The following is a 25,577-nucleotide window of genomic DNA, read 5'->3' on the forward strand; positions in this document are numbered from 1 at the left end:
CAAAGTGATTCCCCTAAGGAGAGGAGCACAGACCTCAGACACACCCCTTCTACTAGCCTCCATAGATTATTCAATTGAAGCCGTTTGTCCACATCCAAGTGGTTGGTTAGGGAGACGTTAATCAATTTACTCCCACCCTCAAAAAAATCAAAAAAGTCTGTTTTCAACCCGAGCCACCCCTTAATCTCGTTGGTGTGGCAGGGGTGGCATGCTGGGTTTCACATGCTCTCTTTCTGATTGGTTTTCCGGTAATTATTTTACGATGGTGCTGTCTGGAAGCCAGAGCCCCTAGGTCCTGCAGGGGGGTCAAAGAGACTCACAGGGAGATGAGAAATGGTGTGATTGTGTTGGAGCAAAGAAAGATGACCAAGTAGAAGAGTGACCGGTAGACGGGAAGACCCGGTGTCCCAACCTGCAGGGGGACCTTACCTCTCTTTTCTAGGACTTTATGCAGTTCTTCTGGTGCCTTTTCTTGGGACATCAAGACCAGCTTCTTCTGCTTGATTCCAGAGGGCACCACCCCTACCTGACCATACCTGCCCCTCCAGGCTGTGCTTCCGTGCTGCATGCACAAAGCACCTGTCTTGGCCACCACACCCAGCAGCCCTTCTCATCCCTTCATCTCCATCTTGTACGTGCAATGTCAGGACCCCTCATTGTTGACTCTGGCTCTGGGTAGCTTGCAGAGCTCAGTATCAGGAACCCAGTGACCTTGACTCCAGTCTGCTCTGTCCTTACTAGCCGTGTGAGCCTGGATTTGTAATTCAACCTCTGTAAGCCTCAGTTTTCTCATCTGTACATTGGGAATAATAAAACTCTGTGGCTGGGCGTGGTGGCTCACACCTATAATCCCAGCACTTTGGGAGGCCGAGATGGGAGGATCATTTGATGAGCCCAGGCATTTGACACCAGCATGGACAATGTGGCAAGACCCCATCTCTACAAAAAACACCAGAAAAAAACTCTAGGCCGGGTGCGGTGGCTCAAGCCTGTAATCCCAGCACTTTGGGAGGCCGAGGCGGGCGGATCACAAGGTCAGGAGATCGAGACCACAGTGAAACCCCGTCTCTACTAAAAATACAAAAAATTAGCCGGGCGCGGTGGCGGGCGCCTGTATTCCTAGCTACTCAGGAGGCTGAGGCAGGAGAATGGCGTGAACCCAGGAGGCGGAGCTTGCAGTGAGCCGAGATCGCGCCACTGCACTCCAGCCTGGGCAACAGCGTGAGACTCCGTCTCAAAAAAAAAAAAAAAACTCTAAAAATTAGTAGGGTGTGGTGGCTCACAGCTGTAGTCCCTGCTACTTGGGAGGCTGAGTTGGGAGGATCACTTGAGCCCAGGAGCTCAAGGTTACAGTGAGTTATGATTGCACCACTGCACTCCAGCCTGGGCACCAGAGTGAGACCCTGTCTCAAAAAATAACTCAAAACATAGCAACAACTTCTTCCCCACAGGGCTGTTGTGAGGATGCATTTAGACAATGCTTTGAAAGCACATAGAATATGCTCGATTAATGTTAACTGCTATTGAAGTAGTTATCGTTTATGATAAGAGTTCAGATTTTATTATTATTATCACTGTTATTTTCAGTATATTTATTTTGCTCTCCCTGGTGCATGTGAAGCATCTTCAGGATATAAAACCTGAATCGTCCTCATGGGGAGTGTCCCGTGCTGTTGGGACAGAGTAGGATCTCAGACAGTGCTCTATGATCACAGCAGCAGGAGGGCACCTCAGGATGCCATTGGTAAAACACGGGGGCTTTCTCAGTCTTATCCCTTAGCCAGAAATCCACAGTGGACAATGTAGAAGCAGATACAAAATTGTTCCTGGCCTTCTTCTTCTTCTTAATGGAATCGCCCAGAAGTAAAATAAGAATGCCAGTGCTCTAGGCCAGGCATGGTGGTTCACCCCTATAATCCCAGAACTTTGGGAGCCCAAAGTTCACCCGAGGTCAGGAGTTTGAGACCAGCCTGGCCAACATGGTGAAACCCCATCTCTACTAAAAATGCAAAAATTAGCAGGGTATGGTGGCAGGTGCCTGTAATCCCTGCTACTCGGGAGGCTGAAGCAGGAGAATCGCTTGAACCTGGAAGGCGGAGGTTGCAGTGAGCTGAGTTCATGCCACTATACTCGAGCCTGGGCGACAGAGTGAGACTCCACCTCAAAAAAAAAAAAAAAAAAAAAAAGAAAGACAGAAAAGAAAAAAGAAAAAAGAATGCCCAGTGCTCAGTTGAGGATCCTACATTGGCCCAGAGATTTATCCACAGAGAGACAAGGGCAGAAAGGATAAGTGGGTGGACATGTTTGCTGTGGTCTAATTGCTCTAAGACAAATGAGAACCATAGAAAGAACTAGGTACCTCACCACAAGATGCAAACATCAGCCAGGAAGGACCCAGGTGCCTCCTTTGCCATCCTCCATCCTCCTGGGCAGCCTCTCCCTGCATGGACCAGCTGGCCTGGTGTGTGTCTCCACGGCGCGGAACCTGGATATTTGCTGGCTGAATGAATGAACTCAGGGGCTACGGGAAGAGGACAATGTTCAGGCCAACACTAGGGACATGAACTTAAGTGAGACAATGAGGCCAGAAAGTGTAAAGTGTTTTCCATCACTTGGTCGGATCTTTCTTTCTCCTTGAAGAAGCCCTACGAAGAAAGCCCTGGAGGAGATGTTAATGGCGCCTTTCACCACGGAAAGGTCAACCCACATGTGTTCATTGAGTGACTCTGTGGGCCAGCCCTTCGCTCGGCTCTGTCGATGATTACGAGACAGGCAAACCCATGGGGTACTCTTGGTAAGTAGGCTGGAATCAAAACACATGATACAACTTAGTGAGCATTCCAAAGCAGCGTGTCATTGTATAGAAATGTTCCGAAAAGGTTTAGAGGCGGAGCGTGCCGGGAGGCCAGGCGAGGCTTCACGGCGGCAATGGAAGTGAAGTGGTGATGGGAAATGCTCGGAAGGCAGGGAGGAGAAGGTGGGGCCTTCTAAGCTTGGAGAAGATAGGGGAAGGCCAGGTGTGGTGACAGATCCCAAGGCCGGTGTAGCAGTGAAGAAATGTGTCACTGTCCCCTTGGCTCAGGCCCAGCCACCGAGTCCTGGGACGTGATCTTTACATCGCCTGGTTCTCTGGTTGATGGATCTTTTCCTCTGATCACTGCCCTTCCTCCTGGGGCCTTTTTGAAATCTGACTCAGGTTCTGTGCACACGTTTCAGCATTTCTGGATGCAATTTGGTATGATAGCGAAAAATCAAAGGGTATTTGCTATCACTTGAAAGTCTGTTTCTCTCCCTCTTCCTCTGAGTACCTGACCCCACAATCATCACTGGCTTTGAAATAATAGACCCATCATAATTATGAGAATTAGTCTGGAAGCTTCTGCTTTATTTGCCTAACTGAGGTTATTAAGGCCGTTTTTAGAGGTGGAAAGGGCGCCCAGGATCATCTCGGCTGAGATGACAAATTCAGAGAGATGCCTGCGGGGTAGGGGCCAGCCAGGTAGTGAGGGTGGGGAAGGGGCCCCGTGGGGAGGACGCAGCCACTGCCCAGCCCATCAGCCCTTGCTCCTTGGGCCCATTGGCTCAGCGTTGGGAGATAACACAGTTTCTCAGGAGAAGCTGGAAATGCTGTCTGTGTGTGAGTGAAATGTCCCAGATTTGTAAATGTTAAAAACAAACTTATAGCCCGGGTGATGTAGTGAAATCCTGTCTCTACAAAAAATTTACGAAATTAGCTGGGGGTGGCGGTGCACACCTGGAGTCCCAGCTACTTGGGAGGCTGAGACGGGAGGATCACTGGAGCCCAGGAAATCGAGGCTGCAATGAGCCATGATCATACCACTGCACTCCAGCCTGGGCAACAGAGCAAGATCCTGTCTCAAAAAAATAATAAATACATACATACATACAACAACAACAAAAATTTAGCACATGAAAACTCTGTGTGATTGAACCTTTGCAATCTCAGTTAGAGTCTTCTGCTCCCATCCCATGATTTGGGAGTGCAAACGGAAGCCCCAAAATAGGAAAGGACTGGGGCGAGGTCATTAACATGGTGGGCACAGCGTGTCCCTACCCCTTCCTTTGCCAGGTCCACTGAGTTATCTACAGAGGTCAGTCTAGCACCTCCCATGAGCCTGCTGCCTGAACTATCTCCTTCTTTCCAGAAACTTCTGCATGCCAGTGAACAGAGCAGCCTCTCTGTGGCTTTGAACCCAGGGTGCAGAAGCCTGATCCAGTCAATGCTCCAAGCACGGTCCAGCCATCACCCCGCAGCTGGCCCTGTCACCTCCTATTGCAGGCGAAGGGGCAGCAGCAACCTGGCAGCCCTGGGCAGCTGGCAGGAAGGGCCAAGCACTTACGAAAGGTGGCTTCAGTATTCTTATAGGGTATTAAAGGAATAGAGCGAGAGTTAATGCAAAACTCCTTCTTTGACTTAATTTATTATAATATATGTGGCTAAAATGTAGATCACAGTGCTGGGTTGGATCTCCGTTTTGATTCCCCAAATTGCAATCATGATAGGTGGATTATAACCGTGCTCTAACACGTAGATGAGGAAATGTATTCCTGTGCAATTTTCCCCAAAGGAGAAGTCAGAGGATAAGGGGCAGGAGTTTTGAATAACCTTGTAACATTTAGTTGTCTCTCTCGATTATAGGATAGAAATTAGCATCCCAGGATGATGTGCGCTGTGTATGCAGCACCGCTTTGAATATTAGTACAGAAGGGCTTCTGGGGGAATGGAGAAAGTGATTTTCCATATGAAAAGAAAAGTCACTGGTATCGAACTGAGCAATGTGATATCACCTTTTATTCAATAAGTGCCTAATAAGCACCTACTATGTGCTGGGCACCTAGCTAAAGGTTGGGGGTGCCACCGTAAACCAGACAGACCACAGATTTGCCATGGAAGTGAGCCTTGGCATTCAGTGTTGGGTGATGCCCGGAAAGGGGTGAACCAGGGCAGAGGGACGGGGGTGCAGAGATGGGGGAGCTATGGGAGAGCCTGGATTGCAGGCTGAGGGAATGGAACATCCCGGGATCAGCACCCAGATGGGAAAGCCAAGTTTGCTTCCTTGTTCTGGTGGTGCGCGCAGAGCATCTGTGTGGCAGGACACCCCCAAGAACATATGTCTGGGCGGACTTTCTCCTCAGGCCCAGAGACTCAGCAGAAGTACCCAGGCAGAACGAATGGCCTGATGTGCCGCCCCGAGGCTTGAACTCTGCTGTCTCCACCAGCAACGGTTCAAGGCCAACACCTGCCCAGCCTACCGCATCCCAAGGTTCTATTGGCCCAAATCATACCACCTGCCTCCCCCAGCCCAACTCTGGGGTGGGGCTCCCAAGAGCCACCAGCCTTGCTGCAAAATAGAATTGAATTTCCGAGTGGATGTTGAGCCCTGGCCGAGGCACGTGTGGACAGGGAAGGGCCCTGTGGCAGGAGGGATTGGAAGCTTTGCACAGCACCTTGGGGCAGGTGAGGCTGGGAAGACCAAGCGGACTTCTCCTTGCCCTCCACGGGGTCGTGCTCTGGCAGTGGGAGCCCTGCACTCTTTCAAGGAGAGCCTGGAGGAGCTGCAGTCTGCAGCCACAGGAGGAGGGGGATGGACTGATGGAGGACAAGGGAATGGAGCCCTGGGCTACCAGACACCAGATTCCCCACATCCAGCCTTCCTTCCTGGAGAGAGCCTGCGGCAACCTGTCCACTCACAGACACAGGCCACCTGGACCCACTGCCGGGCCCCGCACCCTGGAAGGGCAGGTCAGAGGTGGCTAGTTATGCACTTAAAAAGAAAAAACAGACTCCTTAGATTGCATGCTCGTGGAAGGTTGCCCAGCCCTCCCCAACACCATTCATTCATTCATTCATTCATTCATTCATTCATTCGGTCAGTCACCAGTATTTATTGAACACACTCTACCAGGAGGCTCTAGGGACACAAGAGTGAGAAAAACAGACCCCATCCCAGCCTTCAAAGAGGCGGCAGTTTGGTGGCAGAGACAGATATTAATCACACATATACACTCAGTGCAAACTCTGAGAAATGTTCTGAAGGTTAAATTCTGGGGTGATTGGGCAGACCTGACTTAGTCTGGAAGGTGAGAGCAAATGACATTGGAGCTGAACCCTCAAGCATGAGTGGGATTAACCAGGCAAGATGCAGGTGGTGGGCCTGGGGCTAGTGTTTGGGGTTTACATTTCAGGAACAGGGAACAGTATGTGTTGAGATTCTGAGGTCTGACAGAGAGAGAAATTTCTGGCCCAGTGGGCCAGTAGGGCCAGCTCTGGGATTTTTAAGGCATTTCGGGATGAGAGGAAACATTTCTCAAATCACATTGCAGTCCCAAGTTCCTGAAGCTCTGAAGTTCTTTTTCAATATCAGGGCGTGTGTTCCTGGGGTAGGGCATGAGCCAGCCAGGGGGCCTCCCGGGTGCAAACCCCCAGCGTGTAAGACTGAAGGGCCCTGGGACCTGTGTAGTTGTGGATGAATGGGGCACTCTTTGGAGATGTTGAGAGACCAATGGGATGCTGAGGCCTGAGCTTCTCTCTGCTGCCTGCTTCTTTCTTCCTGTCATCCCAATGCCCACACACCCCCAGGTCTTCATCCTCTCCACTCCTTCACCTACTGCCCTCAAAGGGATGTTTGGAGGATAGTGCCAACTAGGCTCTAATTTCTGGGTTAGGCAATGTGGGAGCAAGTGAAGATGTGTTATGTCCACATGGAGTTCCTACTCAGGGCTGAGTGGTGCTTGGCACTAGGAAACCTTCTTGATCGTGCAGGGGGAGGGGCTGACCATTTTGGGGGATCCTGTGGTAACTCCATGACATGGATCACCACCTGCTGGTTTGCTGTTTTATGCGGGTTTACCTTTTTTATATTTTAGACCTTGTAGATGGTGGGGTTGGGAAGCTACCCACTGGGACTCTGCTGGATGACCTTTTGTCCACAGGATCTCGTTCGAGATTGCACAGCAGGAGGCCTAATTCCCATGTCATAGGCAGTGTTTGGAGGCTGGGCAAAGGTAGGAGGCATTTATAAACACACAACTCAGAAGTGGCCACACCGGATGGATCCCAGAGTCAGCCATTGCCAGGCCAGTGGCTTTCCCGCTCTGCCATGCGGGGTTTAAAGTACATGCAGCTTTGGAAGCCCACTGTCTCGTGAAGCACTCAGACCCTCTGTGACAGGCACCATTCTCCGGTGATCCAACTTTACCAACAAGGAAATGAAAGCTCATGAAGCTTTGGCGCTTTGCTCAGGACCACAGAGCCAGTGCTAGCAGAGTTTAGACTCAGACTTGGCTCCTGGAGTCCCTTGGTGTTTTGAGGTGCTGGAATGCCCAGGCAAGCCTGTTCAGGCAGCATTAAAAGTGACCCGTGTGTCTCCCTGTGTTGAGGAGGATTGGGCCATCTCTACACATGTCTGGGGGCTGTGGGGACACTTTGCTTAGCTACCTGCTGCTCCCCTTCCCCAAAAAGCAGAGGCTGCTATTCTTCCTGCTTCTTCCGGGGGGCTTGTTGGAGGACACACTCATCTTGGGATCCTTGTCTCTGGTCCGAATTTCTTCGTACTAGTCTATGGGATTCCCAGACTTCGGGAAGTTCCCATTGAGAATTTGCCAGACTTGATATTTTCGTCTGTGATCACAAGAAGAACAAGCAAACTTGACCTTCCTCCTGGAAGCTGCTACCCAGGAGGCTAGTCCTGGAGCTAGGTCAGTTCATTTATTCATGCATGCATTGGCTGGACACCAGTCACGTGCAAGGTATGGAGGAGGAGGAACCTCAGCCCTTGTCCTTTGCACTTTACAGGCTAGAAGGAAAGCTGGTGTCAAAGAAGAACAAAATTCAAGCTCTGTATCTAGGCAGAGAAGCCAGTTGGGGGCCACTTGAGATGGGACCAGGCGCTAACCGCGGTGATAACTGGGAGTGATGTGGCCTGACTTATAATCAAGAAAGGTCACCCATGTGGATATATCAGAGGAAAACAAAGTTGCCTCTCAGGACCTACCAGGAATAAATTCACACTCCTCTCAGTCTCTACAAGGGGAAGCACAGTGAAAACTTAGCTAAAAGTGTCACAGTTGTATTGGGTAAAGTACACTGCCCTTCAAGCAGCCTGGGACACCTGCCAGGGACACGAACACTGGACCGGGAGGGCCATTCGCAGGGCAGCGCCCGGGGCTTCTGTTGGTCTGCAGGTACCAAGACAATGGACAGTGGAGTGGCCTCAGCTGTCTCCTTGGCTCCTCTGCCCTGTGGCCTGAGCCAAGGCTGAAGGTTTTGTCCTTTGGAATTCCACCAGCTGGGAACAGGTCTCCAGAAAGATCCATGTGCCTGTGCCTGATCGGCAGAACTGGAAATATATATATTATATGTATAGCTAATTTTCATCTCAACTGAAGTATTTATTACTACAAGATATTGAAGGGTTCAGCATTTATTCAAAAAAATTTTTTAAATTGATCCAAGGATTGTGTTCATCTGATATGTTCTCAAACGAAAAGGGCTAGATAAGTCAGTGCAGCTCAAAAATGGCAGTAACTTCAGAGCTGGCAATTGACACTTGTTTTCTGCCACTGTTTACTCTTCAATAAAAAATGCATATTTACCATAGCAACCTCCTGATCACGTGGAGCCCTATCCTACATGCGACCCTCTAAAACAGAATAGCTTCTTAAAGGAACACACACATCCTAATCGGCATGCTTTTCAGATGCAAAAACGTGTTCTTTCTAAGGAAGCCCTCTTTCCTGGGATTTAGTGCTAATAAACACGTCATCCTTGTAGAAATCATTTTGGTCCCCTGTCTTAAATTTTGAGATGTTCGTTCTGGAAATCCAAATAAAATTATTCTTGGAGGGGCTTTTGATTATCTTAAGGATTTGTTGATTATTTATTTTAATATGGTTCTAAATATATATGTGTGTGTTTATACATGCACATATGTATATATTTTAAACCGCAGCCATTAGTATCATCTGGAAGGGAGTTTGGTGCAGATTCTAACGACCTGCCGCTTCATCTGTGATTAAAGATTGTCATCTATGCGAAGCTCAGTTGCAGCCTGAATTGTTTTCCGCTGTTAACTTGGGAGGATTGCCTGGGATTTTAGAGCTTTGGAGGAGCTGCCCCAACCTGGACTTTTCAGGGAAGGAACATGTCCCCTCATGCTGGCACTTTGTATGTGTCTGATTCCATAGCTTGGAGCTGGCTTGGGGTTGGTGGTGGGGGGAGTGGGGGACAGCCAGGGACACAAACACTGAAAGCTGCTACCCAGGAGGCTAGTCCTGGAGCTAAAACCACAGGTCTGCCCCTTCCCCATACCATCTTTACATATGACACGTTGTTCTGGCAATATTCATGTTGAAAGCCACTATTAATTGGAGCATAACCTCCATCAGGCACCATGCTAAGTGATTTATATATCTTAGTCTCTACAGTCCTTTGAGACGTGAATTCATGTGACTATTCCTGTTTTGCAGATAAGGAAACCAAGCCTCAGAGAGGTTATGTAATTTGCCCAGGATTACATGCCTAAGACCTGGGGAACTTGGTTTTGACCTGAAGGCTTTTGGACTGCAAAACCTCTCCGCTTACTCTGTCTTCTGAACCTGTCTGTCAGATTTAGCTCTGGAAGGACAAGTGGGGACAAGATGGAGAAGCCTTTGGAGATAGGGACAGTGACAGTGGCTTCCCTCTCAGAATGCTTCCTCCAGAGATTCCTGGGTACTCTCAGTTTCAGCGGAGATTTGTGGAACTCTTTTCAGACTCTGATCTTTTTTTTTTTTTTAATGCCTGCACCTGGCAGTCAGGCACCCTTCCCTTGTGCTGGGCTGAAGTCAGGGCTGGAGTGCCAAGGGTCTCTGGATGCCACAGCCCCAGGGAGAGGTGATGTGGCTGTGTGACCACAGGTGTGGTCAATGCCTCTCTGAGGGACCACTGTAGGCTAAGGAGGCATCCCAACTGGGCCTGGTGGATTTTTAAAGTTTCTTTCAATATGAGAAACAAGAACGTATTTGTGAGTCTGTTACGCTTAGTGGCTTTGGGGCAAAATTCGGTTGTGAAGTGAGGCTGTGTTCTCCGTGGTACAGAGGCATTGTGACATGCACTCCACCGAGGGGCATTGCCCCCGCCCCATGCCCTGGCCAGCCAATCCGACGGCGGCATGCACACAAGCCATTTCATAATTATCCATCACAAATGCCTCCATGCCGCCCTAATAGATTATTTAAAATGGTGTGTGTGTCTCTCGTGCAACCTCAAGTCAGCCTCAAACTGTACATGCGTACAGGCTGGGAGAGGTAATTGTTTATCATGTATCTCTTTGTTGCAGACACTTTTATAAAAGAGTATGTATTATGTATGGTGTGACCTTCAAATGTCAGGAATGTGTTGTGCAATAAACTGTCAATATTTGTGGTTATAAGGTACTAGATGACTTTTACAATAATTGGAACGGCTATATTAAAAGCTTGGATCACTTGGCTGGTTAAAGAGAAAGACACAGGCCAGCGTTCATCAGGGACTTGCCTTCTGCCAACTATTAAATGAAAGATATTGCAAGGTGCTCAAGATGTCGTCTTTGTTTAAAAGAGAATATGGCAAGACACGTCTCTAGGGGAGGCGTTATCTCCAAATCATCCCTTCTCCTTTCAATGTGCTCAATTCCCAGGAGAAAACTCAACTCCACAAGTTATAGCGACTGACCAAATGCATTTTAAAAAAGATCGGTCCAGCTTGTTCCTGGTGTCATTTAGGTGAGAATTCCTGGAGTCAGATCTTCCATCTTCTCCCCTCCCCCGCCCCCACCCAAACAGGAGGGGCTGTAAATTATCTTAAGAGGATCTTAAAAGCTATAGTGTTTTTTTTTTCTTTCTTGAGAAAATAAATTACATAGACATCTTTTGGGAATTTATGCTTTACTGAAAGTAGAGGCTTATACTATAATTTTCTTCATTTTTTGTTTAAAGAAAGGAGTACTTAATTTAAATTAAAAAAACAAAGGCATAACACATATTTTATTATAATTATAATAGTAACTGGATCATAGATTACATTAAACATATCTGTTTCACTATGCTCTTCTATGGGTGAATATCTCTTTATGCTTATGTGAAGTCGTTTCTCCTTATGATAGTCAGATCTTCGTTTTTAACCAGGAATTGAGTAAATGAAACGGAGAAAGGGGCCTCACACTTTTGTTTTCTAAGGAGCTCACTTGTGGCCTTGCTGATTATAATTGTGTGTTTGTGGTTCCTTCCACCTGGATGGAGGGAGAACTGGGTGACACCCTGAGGCCCCTTCCTCCAGGAAGCCTCTCTGAACATCCCCAGGTCTCCCCACACTGCAGTCATCCAACTCCAGCCCCTGCATGCGCTGAGCACTCTGGAGCACTTCCGATGTTTTGACGGTGCCCTGGACTATTTCTCTCCTCCAGCTGCTCAAATAGCTTCCCTCTCACAGTCAGGAACTGGTCTTAATATCTGAATTCCAACTTGCTTGCCTTCCCTGGTGCTTTTATTTGTTGAAAAACGTATTTATAAAGCACCTGTTATGAGCTGAGGACCTCCCGCATCCTGGAGATGTCACAGGAAGCCATAGTGCCTGGTCCCTGTTCTCCTGGAGCTGATATTCTAGGAAGGGGACACGCAGTGAGCAGTTTAATACACAGGTCAGCTAACTGTCTGCAAAGGGCGACGTGGACTGTGACATGGGCTGAGAACTGGGGGTTGGGAGATTCCTTCCAACAGTGCTATCAGAGACAATCTCTCTCAGAGAGGTGACTTTTACATAAAACTCTGAAGAGAATTCTAGGGAAAAAGAATTCCAGGGGGAGGGGAAGCAGGAGCAAAGCCTTACTGGAGAAGGGGACCTAGCCTCGGAGGAGAACAGAAATTTGGGAACCAGCCTTGGAGGAGAACAGAAAGGTGAGGGCTGGAGTGCAGTTGGGGGGTTGGGATGAGGTTAGAGCAGTAGGGAGGCCACCTGGACATCTTGAGACAGAGCTGGAGGTTATTCTAAAAAGCAATGAAATGAGTAGCTGGTCCCTGCCCTGCCCACAACCAGAGGCTGTTCCTAGGAGACAGCAGCGGCCTGAATCTTTCAGACTCATTCTCCTACCTGGGTCTTCTCACCAAGGCCAGGTTCTTAGGTGACCCTGCTCAGCACTGATCCACACTAATGGTCTCTGGGGTGGGCTCCAGCCCACTGTCCCTGTCCCAGAGAGAAGAGACAGGTGTGCAGAGCCCGGAGAGACATGTCACACCTGATGGCTTGTCCCAGGTCAATTCTGTGAATCAAACCGTGCCTGCTGCATCCAGGGTTGCAGTCTCTAGCCTGGGGACTGAGAGCACCTGCCCACGGCCAGCCCATAGCCACCCCTTGGGGCCTTGGCAAGATGTGGCGGTCTGCGGATGACAGGGGATGTTGTCACAGCAGCATCACATGGTGCCAGAGGGCAGAGACCCCATGGGTGGCCCAGTCCCCAGCAGGGAGTTTCACAGACTCCACCGAAATTAAGAACGGGCTCAGGGCTTGAGAAAACCAGAAACACATTTGGCCCACAGTTCTTGATCTTGAAGCCTTGGTATATTTTAAGGAAAATGTAATCCATGTGTTTCTGATTCATTTTCACTTAACTCATCAAAATGTTGCCTTAGAGAAGGTATTTGAAATCCTAGTGTCTTATATATTTCCCTTGTTCTTTTTTTGAGACGGATTCTCACTCTGTCACCCAGGCTGGAGTGCAGTGGTGTGAACTCGGCTCACTGCAAACTCCGCCTACCGGGTTCACGCCATTCTCCTACCCCAGCCTCCAGAGTAGCTGGGACTACAGGTGCCCGCCACCACACCCAGCTAATTTTTGTATTTTTAGTAGAGACGGGGTTTCACCATATTGGCCAGGCTGGTCTCGAACTCCTGACCTTGTGATCTGCCTGCCTCAGCCTCCTAAAGTGCTAGGATTACAGGTATGAGCCACCATACTGAGCCTCCCAGTTTTTTTTGTTTTGTTTTGTTTTTTAAGAAATTAGCCTTTTGACGACCTGATTCCCCAGTTCCAGAAATCCTCTCTTGCCACCAGCAAATGAAGCTCTGCCCAGTTTTGAGTTTGGGTAGAGGGTGAGACATGGCAACATGGAAAACATGCCACCTCTCTGTCTCACGTGTCCCAGGGCTCGCCAGTGAGGTCCAATCCCGACCCCGTGCGCAATAACCCAAGAGCAAGCTGCCTTTTGCCTCCTCACAAGTGGACATTGTTTTCTAAAATAGCTCTTTATTTAAACAAATACGTTCACCAATCCATAAGAATACTTAACTGTTTAACATGACTATATTTGGCCATCATAAAGTTGAGGACTCTGATGCAACCAGAGACACCAAATTGATACTGACCCGAGGCATGCGTTATGTCTTCCAAGAGTTAGGTAGAATTGTTTACAGTAATGTTACAATTTTCACGCATACCATTAATTTAAAATAATTTTAAAAATTGAAGGGCCAGCCATGATTGCTTTATTTGAGTCTATGAAGTTTTCAAAATAAGGGAAGTGGTAAGCTTTTATGAGTAGCCTTACATTCCTTTGGACGTTCCCCAAGGTGTTGGTATTGTCTTGCTCCTGAAAAGATCTTCAAGCCCTGGTACACGTGGGCAAGGATGTTAAGAAAGGTGTGACTTTTTGTTGTTGTTGTCCCGCTGAACTGCTTCTTCAACCCTTAGACTCCACAAATGTTTTTTTTTCCTTCATTAATGAAGTGAGAACTGCGATTTTGAGACGTTCTTTGCACAAGGTACACTTGCAGAGTTAACTGACAACTCATCTGGGAAAATGTATTTACTGTTATACTAGAAGCTCCATAGAAATGAAAATATCATGGCATTTTATGCCATAAACGTAGTAAGCGCCAAGTTGTTCACAGAGTTAGTCACCTTACCCATGCGTGGTTGCTGGGGTAACTCTCCAGTCATGGCTTAGACCTCACCATCACCACCATCATTGCCAACAGCATCATCGTTATATATTTTTTTTTAATGGAAGTCTTTCTAAAATGTACTTCTGGGCATCTGAAGGGTAAGACTGCCAGCGAGTTGGGATGAAGTGAGAACCAAGAATCCATGTGCAATATAAGAAGCAGCCACTTTTTCCTTTCTCTTTGTCCTCTCACTCTGCCTCTTTTGGTCAGAGATAGAGATCTCTGGCTTCTCCCTCTCATTCTGTGAGTTAATTGGACTCCCTGGAAGACTGGATATAAACCTGGAAGACTTCACCAGTAGAGGATTGACTCTTCTTAGTCAATTTCTGACCTTTTCTCATAATGGCTACCCCCAAAATCTCCATGGCTTAATGTAACCAAGATTTATTTCTCATTCATACAAAGTGTGATGTGGGTCGGCTGTCATTCATCTGGTGACTCAGTGACCCAGGTGCCCTCTATTTTGTGATTCTGTTGCCTCAATCCTTCCATTGCAAGGTCACTGTGGCCCAGAAGGAGGGGCAGAGGAGGTGCAGGCACACTCTCTCTTCATTTCCTTTATCTGTTAGCCAAAACTGACCACCTGTCGTCAGCTTAGTGTAAGAGAAGTTGGGATACGTAGGGGTCCAGGGACTAGTTAGCAACCATTTGCTGTCCTTTTTACAGTCATTTCTTCTTGCCTCTTTAAGACCCAACGTCGTATCTTCTTTGGCTGTAGGGTGAGGTCAGCGGGGAGAATGAGAGGTCAAAAAAAAAAAAAAAAAAAAAAAAGGCAGTGGGCAGAGACAGCCTGGGATAGGCTTGGAACTCTTTCAGCATGGCGGGAGCCCGAGGTCTAGTCCTTGAGGGTCAGTTGGGAACCAAGGGCGAGGGGAGGGGTGAAGGGACTTGCTTGGAACAGTTGGATATTAGGGACCTGGGAGGAAAAGATTCTGCCTCCTAACGCCTGAGTCAGCATTTTTGGAAAACAAGGCTGTTTTATTATACAAAGAAGTTCAGTGTTTAGAGAGAATCTAGGGGGATATCTGCCCTTCAAGTACAAAATCATTTTATAAAAAAGTTTTAATATCCCAAAGATATTATACATAAATAAGGTTAAATGTGTGTTGAGGCACCCATCCATTCAAATCATGTTTGTATACAGCAAGATAGCCAACCTCAGGGGCGGTTTCAGACAGCTGGTGACAGTGTTTTCTAAGTATTGGGGCTTTAACTTTTGAGAAGTTGTTTGTCTTTCTAAGCATCTGTTTCTTTGTCTAACTGGTACTGCCACTTTGTGGTCCAGTGGATGATGAGGATTCAAAAATGATCCCTGGCCATTTTGATCTCCCCAACTCCTTCAGGCCACACCCCCTCCTCTGAATACTTAGGAAAAGCATGCATCTTCATGTCACCTTGATCGAGGCCAACCTTGCCGTAGACTCGGAGGATAAGAACAAGCAAATGGGCTTGTAGACAACATTGCTGACCTTGAGAAGACAAAATTAGGAAGGCCTGTTGCATGATGTCTCCTTGTTCCTGGTAACATACCTTTAAAAAACTTGGATCCACCTCCTTTTTCTTTAGCAAGTCACTTTCAGCTTGTAGGCATGGGCAGAGGAGAAAGCTGGCAGAGCTTTTGATGCCTATTTCAACGCATTTGCCCTTGGCTACAGTCTAGGAGGGTTGCAAATATGGCCTGTGTCTGTCTGGAATATTATTTGTTGTACCCCTGCAAGGCACCCACTTCTGAAGAAATAATCCCATATTATTCAGTGGGGTCAAGAAAATAAACAGGGGTCACAGGAGCTGTTTCTCAGCTGTTTCTCCATCACGTGGGAGCCCAGAGCACACCCAGGCTGAGGGTGCGTTAGGAAAGAGAGGGCCTCCCCGCCTGCAGCCAAAGGTCCCCTCTAGGGACATCTCAGTCTCTAGGAGCTGGCAGGGGTCTGTCCTTTCACAGATGAGCAGGGAGGAACAGATGGCAGAGTTGAGGCTGACCTCTGTCCACATGTCTGCCTTCAGTCTACCCAGCACATTAGAGAAAGTGTCGGATAGGAGGAAAGGAAAAAAAAAAAAATCTCAAACCAATGCACGAAAGGTTTAACAAAGGATCACAGATGCAATATTTGTAATACCTCTCTCTCTTTTTTGTTTTTTGTTTTTGTTTTTGTTTTTGAGATGGAGTTTTGCTCTTGTCCCCCAGGCTGGAGTGCAGCAGTATGATCTCGGCTCACTTCATCCTCTGCCTCCCAGGTTCAAGTGATTCTTCTGCCTCAGCCTCCTGAGTACCTGGGATTACAGGCGCGCACCACCACGCCTGGCTAATTTTTGTATTTTTAGTAGAAACGGCGTTTTACCATGTTGGCCAGGCTGGTCTCAAACTCCTGACCTCAGATGATCCACCGGCCTCGGCCTCCAAAATTGCTGGAATTACAGATGTGAGCCACCATGCCCAGCCAATACCTCTGTCTTTCTACTGCCTGCTTCCTGGAGTGTCTGGGGAAGGGCTGGTCTGTCTGCAACATAAACCAGTGACTGCTTTCTCCACCTGACGGTATGGGGTGCCAGGCAAAGCGATGGGACTCCATCCTGCAGTTTGCAGAGGGGCAGATGCCAGTGCTTTTATACTTGGGGTAGAGAAGGAATTCGAGAGCAGCCGCACCTTCCCCTCTGAACGACACTCTTGGGTTCTTGCTGGGGCTGGGCCGAGTTCAGCACACACATCCTCACTAGCACCCATCCTGGCACAGGCTGCAGCTCACACACAGTGCCCTGCGGGTGTCCCACCAGCACTCACCCCCCAGCCTTCACTGCGCTTGGCTTTCAGCCTCTCTGGACACTTCCTGGGACCACCCACAATTGCCCTTCATCTCCTCTCAGCATGATTTTCCAGAAGGATTAATCTAAGCGTAAACGCCATAGGCCTTCTGGCCCTCCAAAAAAAAAAAAAAAAAAAAACCCTTTTCTTTGTGAAGTAAAAATTAGACTCTTAAATCTGCAAAGAAAACTGTTTATCTTACAAATTTATTCTTTTTATTGGGCCACACATATCCAAGATAGAAAGATAAAAGGAAAACAGATACAGGCCGTCACTTAGAGTGATGTATAATGAGGCAGGGCTCATCCTCATGTTCTGCAAAATGTTCACAGTGCAGAGCGGCCGTATTGCTATTTTTATCTGTAATGTGGCCTGGGCAAGTCCTTCCCAAAAGCTCCAGGAGAAATATGCCCTCCCTCATTTCTCCTGCAGTGTCTTCTTTTTTGTGATTTTTTTTTTTTTTGGAAGATTCAGGGGTACATGTGCAGGTGTGTGGCACGAGTATATTGCGTGATGCTGAGGTTTGAGCTTCTAATGATCTCGCTGTGCAAGTAGTAAGCACAGTGGTCAATAGGCAATTTTTCAACCTTGCCCCCCTCCCTACCTCCCCTGCCTTTGGAATCCCCAGTGTCCATATATATTTTTTGAGACAGGATCTTGCTGTGTCACCCAGGCTGGAATGCAGTGGCGTGATCCCGGCTCACTGCAGCCTTGACCTCCCAGGTTCAAGTGATTCTTGTGCCTCAGCCTCCCCAATAGCTGGGACTACAGGCATGCACCACCACACCCAGCTAATTTTTGTATTTTTAGTTTTGCCATGGTTTTGCCATGTTGCCCAGGCTGGTCTGGAACTCCTGATCTCAAGTGATCTGCCCACCTCAGCGTCCCAAAGTGCTGGGATTACAGGTGTGCACCACCACACCTGGCCTCCAGTGTCTATTGTCCCCACCTTTGTGTCCTTGGGTACCCAGTGCTTAGTTCCCCCTTGTAAGTGAGAACATGAGGACATTCTCCTGCAGCTTTATTCCATAGCGGTTCCTTGCTACTGCTCTCTGGCGGACTCCTCTGGAAGAAGCTTTAGGGAAGGTCCAGATCATGCCACAGGCGACTCTGCAGGAATTACACATTTTTTGTTTGTTTGTTGCCCAGGCTGGAGTATAGTGGTGCAATCTCAGCTCATCACAACCTCCCAAGCTCCCAGGCTCAAGTGATTCTCCTGCTTCAGCCTCCCGAGTAGCTGGGATTACAGACACATACCACGACCACCTGGCTAGCTTTTGTCTATTTAGTAGGGACGGGATTTCACCCTGTTGGCCAGGCTAGTCTTGAACTCCTGATCTCAAATGATCCACCTGTCTCAGCCTCCCAAAGTGTTGGAATTACAGACATGAGCCACCGTGCCCGGCCCAAGAATTACACTTCTGAAACCTGCCCCTGCCTACCTGCATCCTGAAGCCAACATCCAGGACACCTAAGTCCTGCTTATAATTCCAATCAACAGTGATTGGCCTCCTAACTTAAATTGGCTATCTCGACTATGTTGCCAGGAGCACTTGGGCAGAATTTTAATCAGGCTTATCATTGTTTGAAACTGACCTTCATGATCCCAGCAAAAGGGAAGCTGAGGGAGGCCGGGAGGGCAAATGCAGCATGCTCAGGGTTGGGGTGTGTGGGAGCGGGAGAGAGGTAGAAGGAGATGGCCTTCCCACTGTCTAAAGCTAGGGTGTGGTTGGCTGGAAATGACATCTGGTCATCACTCCCTCTGGCAGCAGCTCCTGGTAGACTCAACCTGCAGGACATAGAGCCACTGTGACTGTATGTAGAGCATTTGTCTGATGGTGACTTTGCAACACTCTCTTGTGCCTGTTTGCCCTGATCAATCAGCCGTCTTTGGGGGCCTTTCCACATTTATTTGGGCAACCACAATCTAGGGCTTGGTGGAGTGACTTTGAGTTCTAGATGTGGATGAGCCTAACTTCCTACTTGTGCAAAATTATAAGAAAAAAAGCTAGGTAATTATACCCTTTGAATAGCTCTCCAATGATGGTTAGAAGAGTTGGGGAGAATAAGATTGAAGTGAGATTTCAAATATAAATAACTTTGCCCAGGTGATGATACGGTCGTACACAATCCAACTGCAGAGAGAATGCTCCAAGCCAAGGGTTTCCACAGTTGCTTAGAGTCAATACTCAAATAAGAATTAAATGTGTGAGACCTGGTGTAGTGGCTCATGCCTATAATCCTAGCTCTTTGGGAGGCTGAGATGGAAAGATTGCTTGAGGCCAGGAGTTCAAGACCAGCCTGGGCAACAAAGCAAGACCCTGTCTGTACAAAAAATAGAAACTTAACGAGGCATGGTGGCCTGCACCTGTAATCCCAGCTACTTGGGAAGCTGAAGCAGGAGGATCACTTGTGCCCAGGAGTTTGAGGTTGCAGTGAGCTATGATTGTGCCACTGCACTCCAGCCTGGGTGACAAAATGAGACGCTGTCTCCAAAAAAAAAAAAAAAAAAAAAAGAATTGAATGTGTTGGCCTTCATCTTTCTTATGGTCTACAAGTCTGTCCCTTTTTTGGCTATTAGCAGAGAACACCAGGAACAGACGTTGAGACGTAAAAAGAGTTTGCATTTTCCATTGCTTGGAAGGCACAGATCTTATTTATTAATCTCTGCAGAACTCGCAGATCTCATTACCCCAGAATGTTCCCTTGTTCTCCTCGTGGGATTTACCGTGAGGCCTAGAGGGTGGGCTGGAAGCTACGGTGAGGACTCCACTATCCTCAGGAGCTTAGATTCTGGGCCAGGCCTTCAGACTCCTGCTCTGCGGGGAGGTCCACGACTGTGGAAGAAAAGTGAGCCCAGAGAAGGTTCTCTTGCTTCTCCTCCTTGAGTTCCCAATTGTCATCTCTTTGGTAGTGTGATGTCAGGCCTCGGGGGTTGCAATAACATATCCTCCAACCATTAGACATTTTTTCAGTTTTATTTACTATTATGTCCCACAATTTCTTTGCAGAAGGCAGCCATATGTAAATTTTATTCCGTTTTCTAATGGTTTGGGTTACATAACAAATAACAGCAGGAAGGAAAATTTGTATCGATACTTGACAGAGGAAGTTCTCAAGTCACTGCAAAAAGATGTGTCTGCAGTGCTGTAAGTTTATGGGAGTTTTGCAGCTGAGTCTCTGCATATGACTTTGAATATGTCACTATATGTTTATCATGGGCTAATTGTGGAATCACATTTCCATACTTTTTCTTCTCCCTTTCATGAGATTACACCAGCCAGTGATGGATACAAGACTCTACAAGGAAGAAATGATCAGTTTTGGATAATTTTCTTTCCTGTCCCAAAATAGCCATATGTCTGCATGTCTTAGGGACTCAGCTGACACACATTTTTTTTTAATTTGTTGCTTGCTATAATGCAAATATGATTTCAGTCTTATAGTGAACTCTACAGTGAGTCCATATTATAAATTAATCAGATTCAACAAACACCAACATTTTTAAACTTTTGAAAAAAAATATTTAATAGGAACTAAGCAAAAGAAGAAATCAAACCAGCTGCTGACACAGCTGTTTCTTTTCTTGTTTAATTCAGTTCAATATAAAGGTACCATATGCTGCTTAAAATGATGATAGGAAAGATGAAATAATTTAAGAGAATAACAAGAAAATACATGAATTGTCAGCATTCTGTCAGATTTAAAGAATGAAATAGACAGGTGTAGTATTGACATGTTTAACTTTGTGTGGTGTTAGCAGTTTTGGTGCGAACAACTCCTGACATGTGCTGAAGTGATGTGAGAACGTTTCTCCTTCGCTGCAGACATTGGCGAGGAGGCTGGGAGATCCGCCGGCGTCCAGCAACCGGCGCTGCTTCGCGACAGAAGCCTGGGCTCGGCCATGAAGGACTGCCCGTACTGTGGGAAAACTTTCCGGACATCCCATCACCTTAAGGTGCACCTGAGGATACACACAGGTGAGAAGTCTGAGTGCATCCAGGGGCACAGCCCAGAGGAGGAGGAGGCCCTGTCCTGCCTGCTTTCTGGCCCAGGTCCACAACTGTGTGGGTCACTAAGTCTGGAAGGTTCTCCCTGGGCCTGTCTAGCCGCCACTGTGTGGATCATAAGCGGCCCTCATTTCCTGATTCGTCCCTTAACTAACATTCACCTCGCAAATGACGCAGGGACTCGTAAATGTAGACTCGGGTGGTCCCAGCCTGGGATAACTGGGTCACGTCTGAGCCTCTAGGGCATTTTGCTAATGGTTTCCTTCTGCTGTATTGAAGGGGTCCCTCCCCACGCCCCTGTATGAACCAGTCTCCCAGGTGTCAGTGATGGGGTCTCAGCTCAAACCTTCCTAAGTGTAGAAGGGAGTGAAGCCACTTCTCCAAGCAGCCAGGTAGAATAGGCTTAGGCCGGCCTGCGTTGCTTGCCCAGACCTGGGACAGGGCAGCTGGAGTCAATCTCCATCACTCCATGTGGCGTGGAGGAAAAGTGACTCTTCCCTGTGTCTCCTCAAAGGAGAGATTGAGATGCTCTTAGGCAAAGGGGGGCAAGTGGCTGCTGCACCCCTTTGGCGGTTTCTCATGTCTCGGCATCATACCGGCCGAGGACTGGCTGGCAACAGGGAGTTCTCTGTGTCCCGTAGTCATCATCCTTTTTAGCTTTTCTGCTTGTTGCTTGCACATTGCCAATATAAAAAAAAAATCTATCGGAGATATGGACACTTCCATTTTCTTTGATTTTCCTCCTGACACTTTATCTATTGGAGTATGAGCTGCTTCAGAGGCTAGACAAATATGCCATCTATTTTCAAAAATAATTGTGGTTTATTTCCCAAGGAATCAATAAGGCTGTGGGTTGCACAGGAATATTGAGTGCATGTGGGCCGTGTGGGCATCGCGTTGGGGGAGACAAGAAACCCCTCACCTGGAGCCTCACCTGGTCCCCACAAATCTCCCTGACACTGAGGGAAGCCTGAGGACAGATGGGCACAGGCGGCCATGGGCTGAGTCACTGGCCCTGCTCATCCTGCATGCCTCCCTTGGAGTCATCTCAGGCCAAAGAGGTGTCTTTTAAAACGGTCCTCCAGGTCCCACTACTCTCCCAAACGGCCTCATGCCACCTGCCCATGCCTTGCCCCTGGCCCCATCCTGCCCCCTTCTTCATCCTTGGCACCTTTCTGAAACAGCGTCTGCCTTCCTCCCGTTCCTCCAATGCAGAATGCCTGTTCCAGCTGCAGGACCTGTGTTTCTGCCCCTCCCTCCACCTGGAATCTTCCTGCAGGTGATCTCTGGAGACTTAGCTTCACTGGGATCTAATCAGAGAGGCTGACCCTGACTACCCCACCTAAAACAGCCCTCACATCCCCTGCATTATCTTCTTTATAAACTTAACAGTTTCAGAAATAACCCTGTTGGGGTTCATCGTTTATTTGTCTCCCACCAAGCAGTGTCTAAGATTTGCACAGGTGGCAATATTGTCCATCTTTTGAATTGCTCTCATTTCTATAACCCCAGGGTCTGCAAGGGCATCTTACACCCGGTAGGGGCAGATGAATTTATTTGAAAGATTGAATGACAGAAGAAATGCTCAAATAAGTGAGTGACTCCTCCTGTCTTCCCTGCATTGTTCAAGGTGGCACGGAGGAGTCAAGGGCTGTAGGGAAAGTGGTCCCTTCCCCAGGGAACACAGGAACCCATCAGAAACCACGGCCTGGCAGTCAGGCTGCAAGCGCTGGTTTCTTGGGCATAGACAAAGTGGAAGATCCTCTTCCCGGGAGTTTAGGGAGGGGGCCTTGTATTCTGATCTCAGGGTCTTTGCCCTTTGAACTTCTCTGCCAGATACTTGCATGGCTTGCTGCTTCCCCTTCAGGGTCTGGCTCTGATGCCCTCTTCTCTATGAGGCCCACCCACGTGGCGGTGCACCCCCACCCCACCAGGACTTTCTAGACCCCTTTCCTTCCCTGTGTCACCTCTCCATAGTGCTCACAGCATCTGACACACCATGTCTTTGTATTTCGTTGTTGTTTCTCTCCATGCACTAGAATGTGAACTCCTTGAGAGCAAAGGCTGTGTCTGTTTGTCCAGCTGCATCCCCAGCCTAGAACAGAGCCTGACCCATGTAGGCACTCAGAAAGTATTTGCTGACCCAGGCATTCCTGCGTCAATTGGTGAAAGTGACCAGGCTCGAAGGCAGTCAGCCCAGACATGTGGTTTTCTCAGATGATGCTAATGTCCATTTTCCTCCCCAGATTGGAGCCAGGGTTGTGGTGGTGGTTGGGTGGGGCGGGGACCTGCAGACTGCCAGGATACGGGCGGTGGTCCATAGGGCACTCACCCTTAAGCTGTCTGCAGGAGTGTGGAAACCAGGCCAGGCTTGTCTTGTGTATTTCATGTCGATACAGAACACTGGACCACGTTTCCCAGCCAGGTGGTGGCTCTCCATGGGTGAGGTCGGCCTTGCAGAGTGTAAGAGTCAGTGAGGAATGGCGGTGCCTCTCAACAAGGGGCTTCGCTAACCGTGTCGCCCCAAGCCCCGACAGCTTCCCTGGACGTAAGAGTAGACACTCCACAGAATATTTCCAGGCAACTTAGGGCCAAGGCTGACGGAAGTTCTGGGGAACCTGGGAGAGAGCAAATGGTTACTGCTCTTCGCAGTTTTCAAGCTTGAGAAAGACTAAAGTTTCTGAACTACTTCACAAACCTCGGCATAGTCTTTAGAGACATTGAGAGAGACAAGATAGGGCCATGGACAGAGGCATTCTGGAAACTTCCTAGAATCAGAGAGAAAATGTAAGAAGCCATGGAAACATCACACCACCTCCACCACCCCTCGGAAGCAGCATTTGCCTTGTGTAACAGGCAGAATGGTAACCAGATAAAGATCAATTTCCTTTTTATCTAAGAACAAAGAAGCTGGAAAATGCTTACACTTGTGCATTTGAATAGAACAGAAAGTGTTACATGTTATAAATCACCCAAATAAACATCTATTAGGACAATGTAAAAGTGTAGATTACACAAGTAATTAAAAATCAAAATCAACGTATTTGTTAATAAGTGATTTCATGTGGGACTCAAGTTGGTGAGAGGCCCTGACTGCCTTCTCTTTTGGCCCCGATGTCTCTCCTTGCTCCAAATACCATACAGTTTTTGTATTTCTAAATGACACGGCCAGAGGACAGCAGTCTCATTATGAAACAAAAATACATGTGCTCCAAAATGCCATCTTTTTGAAGTTTTTAAACAATGGACCTGTAGGAGCACATTTTAAAACTCAACGTGTAATAAATATATTTTTAATTGGGATATGAGGTGGCACCTTCTCTGTATTTTTTCTGTCCGACTGCATCTTTATTGGAAGTCTCGATCATGTAACATCAATGGATAAAACCTCTCTCCTTTTTCTCCCCACTGCATTAACTCAATTACTGTTTCTCTTCTCCTTACACCTGTTTATTGGAGAGGTGCTGACTAGATGCACCAGTCAGGTTGCTCTGAACATCTGGGAGCCCAGGAGAGCCTATGAGTCACTAGGATGTTTCTGGTGCACCCTAAGCTTCAGCCAGGTCCACAGGGGACCAAGGAGAGGCTCCTGCAGGACCTCGGGAATCCCCAAGGCCATCAGATCCTGGAGGCTGCCTCACTCTGGCTCCAGGCAGGGTAGACGTTGATGGCTGCTTGACCCAGAGAGGGATGAACTTCTCTCCTCATGGAAACATTACCCTGGGCAGACTAGGGTCCAATCACTGGATATGGGCAATTTTTCTTCTACAGCAGTGTCTGTGATTCCAATTCAGAGCCAGTTATTGCAGGCTCAGAAAGGAGATTGCATCAGTCAGGGTTCTCCAGAGAAACAGCACCGATAGGAAATGTATGTATGGCCAGGCACAGTGGCTCATACCTGTAATCCCAGTACTTTGGGAGGCCGGGGTGGGAGGATTGTTTGAGCCCAGGAGTTCAGGACCAGCCTGGGCCATGTAGTGAGACTTCATCTCTATAAAAGGAAAGAAAAGAAAAGAAAGAAAAGAAAAAAAAAGAAAGAAAAGGAGATATGCTACACACACAGAGACACACAGAAACACACAAGAGATTTATAAGAAATTGGCTCAAGTGATTATGGAAGCTGAGAAGTCCTAAGATCCAAAATCTGTAATTGGTGAGCTGGAAACCCAGAAGAGCTGATGGTGTAAATTCCAGTCTGAGCCTGAGCCGGAATGCAGGAGACCAATGTCCTAGCTGAAAGACAGCCAGGCAGAGCAAGCGCACTCCCCCTCGCTCAGCCTTTTGTTCTAGTCACGCCTTCAACGGATTGGACAAGGTGCACCCACATTGGAGAGGGCCACCTTCTTTACTCAACCCACCCACTCAAACGTTCATCTCATCCAGAAACACCCCCACGGACACACCCAGAAGAATCCTTAACCAAATATCTGGGCACCCTGCCGCCCAGTCAAATTGACACAAAAATTAACCATCACAGAGATACATCAGCAAACATCTAGTTGTAACATGCAACGGGGAGGGCGCATGTCCCCAGAGTCTCCTGAGAGGTTGGCAAATCATTTCAGGATTGGTCTCCATGCGCACATGCCATTCTTTCCCTCCACGTCCCCTCCCTGCGCCCTACCTTGGGAAGCCAGGTGCCTGGGGGTACTCTGGAGGGTCTGATGTATCTGTTTTGTGTGCACAGGAAGCAGGCAGATGCTGACAGATCCCTGAAAGGCTGGGGGAGGCTTGGCCCCCTGATGGGTGAGCACCCCCTGCATGGCTGTGGGACTCCTGGCTGGGTTCC

General features: G+C 48.0%; 1 protein-coding gene across 30 annotated transcripts in view; it reads left to right on the top strand.

The window, feature by feature from the left end:
• LOC105495610 (zinc finger protein 536) overlaps positions 1-25,577 on the top strand; it is a 491,361-nt gene that overhangs the window by 293,239 nt on the left and 172,545 nt on the right. For 29 of the 30 annotated variants that reach the window (XR_011617373.1, XM_071086002.1, XM_071086012.1 and 26 more), the window contains one exon: positions 20,606-20,758. The exons of the other annotated variant lie outside the window; for it this stretch is intronic. Coding sequence is in view for 28 of the 29 variants with exons in the window: in XM_071086002.1 (XP_070942103.1) it covers positions 20,606-20,758 (153 nt within the window). In the remaining variant the exon portion in view is untranslated. The remainder of the gene's footprint in view (positions 1-20,605; positions 20,759-25,577) is intronic. 30 annotated transcript variants of the gene reach the window in all.

Source organism: Macaca nemestrina, chromosome 20 (genome assembly GCF_043159975.1).
Source record: "Macaca nemestrina isolate mMacNem1 chromosome 20, mMacNem.hap1, whole genome shotgun sequence".
NCBI lineage: Eukaryota > Metazoa > Chordata > Mammalia > Primates > Cercopithecidae > Macaca > Macaca nemestrina.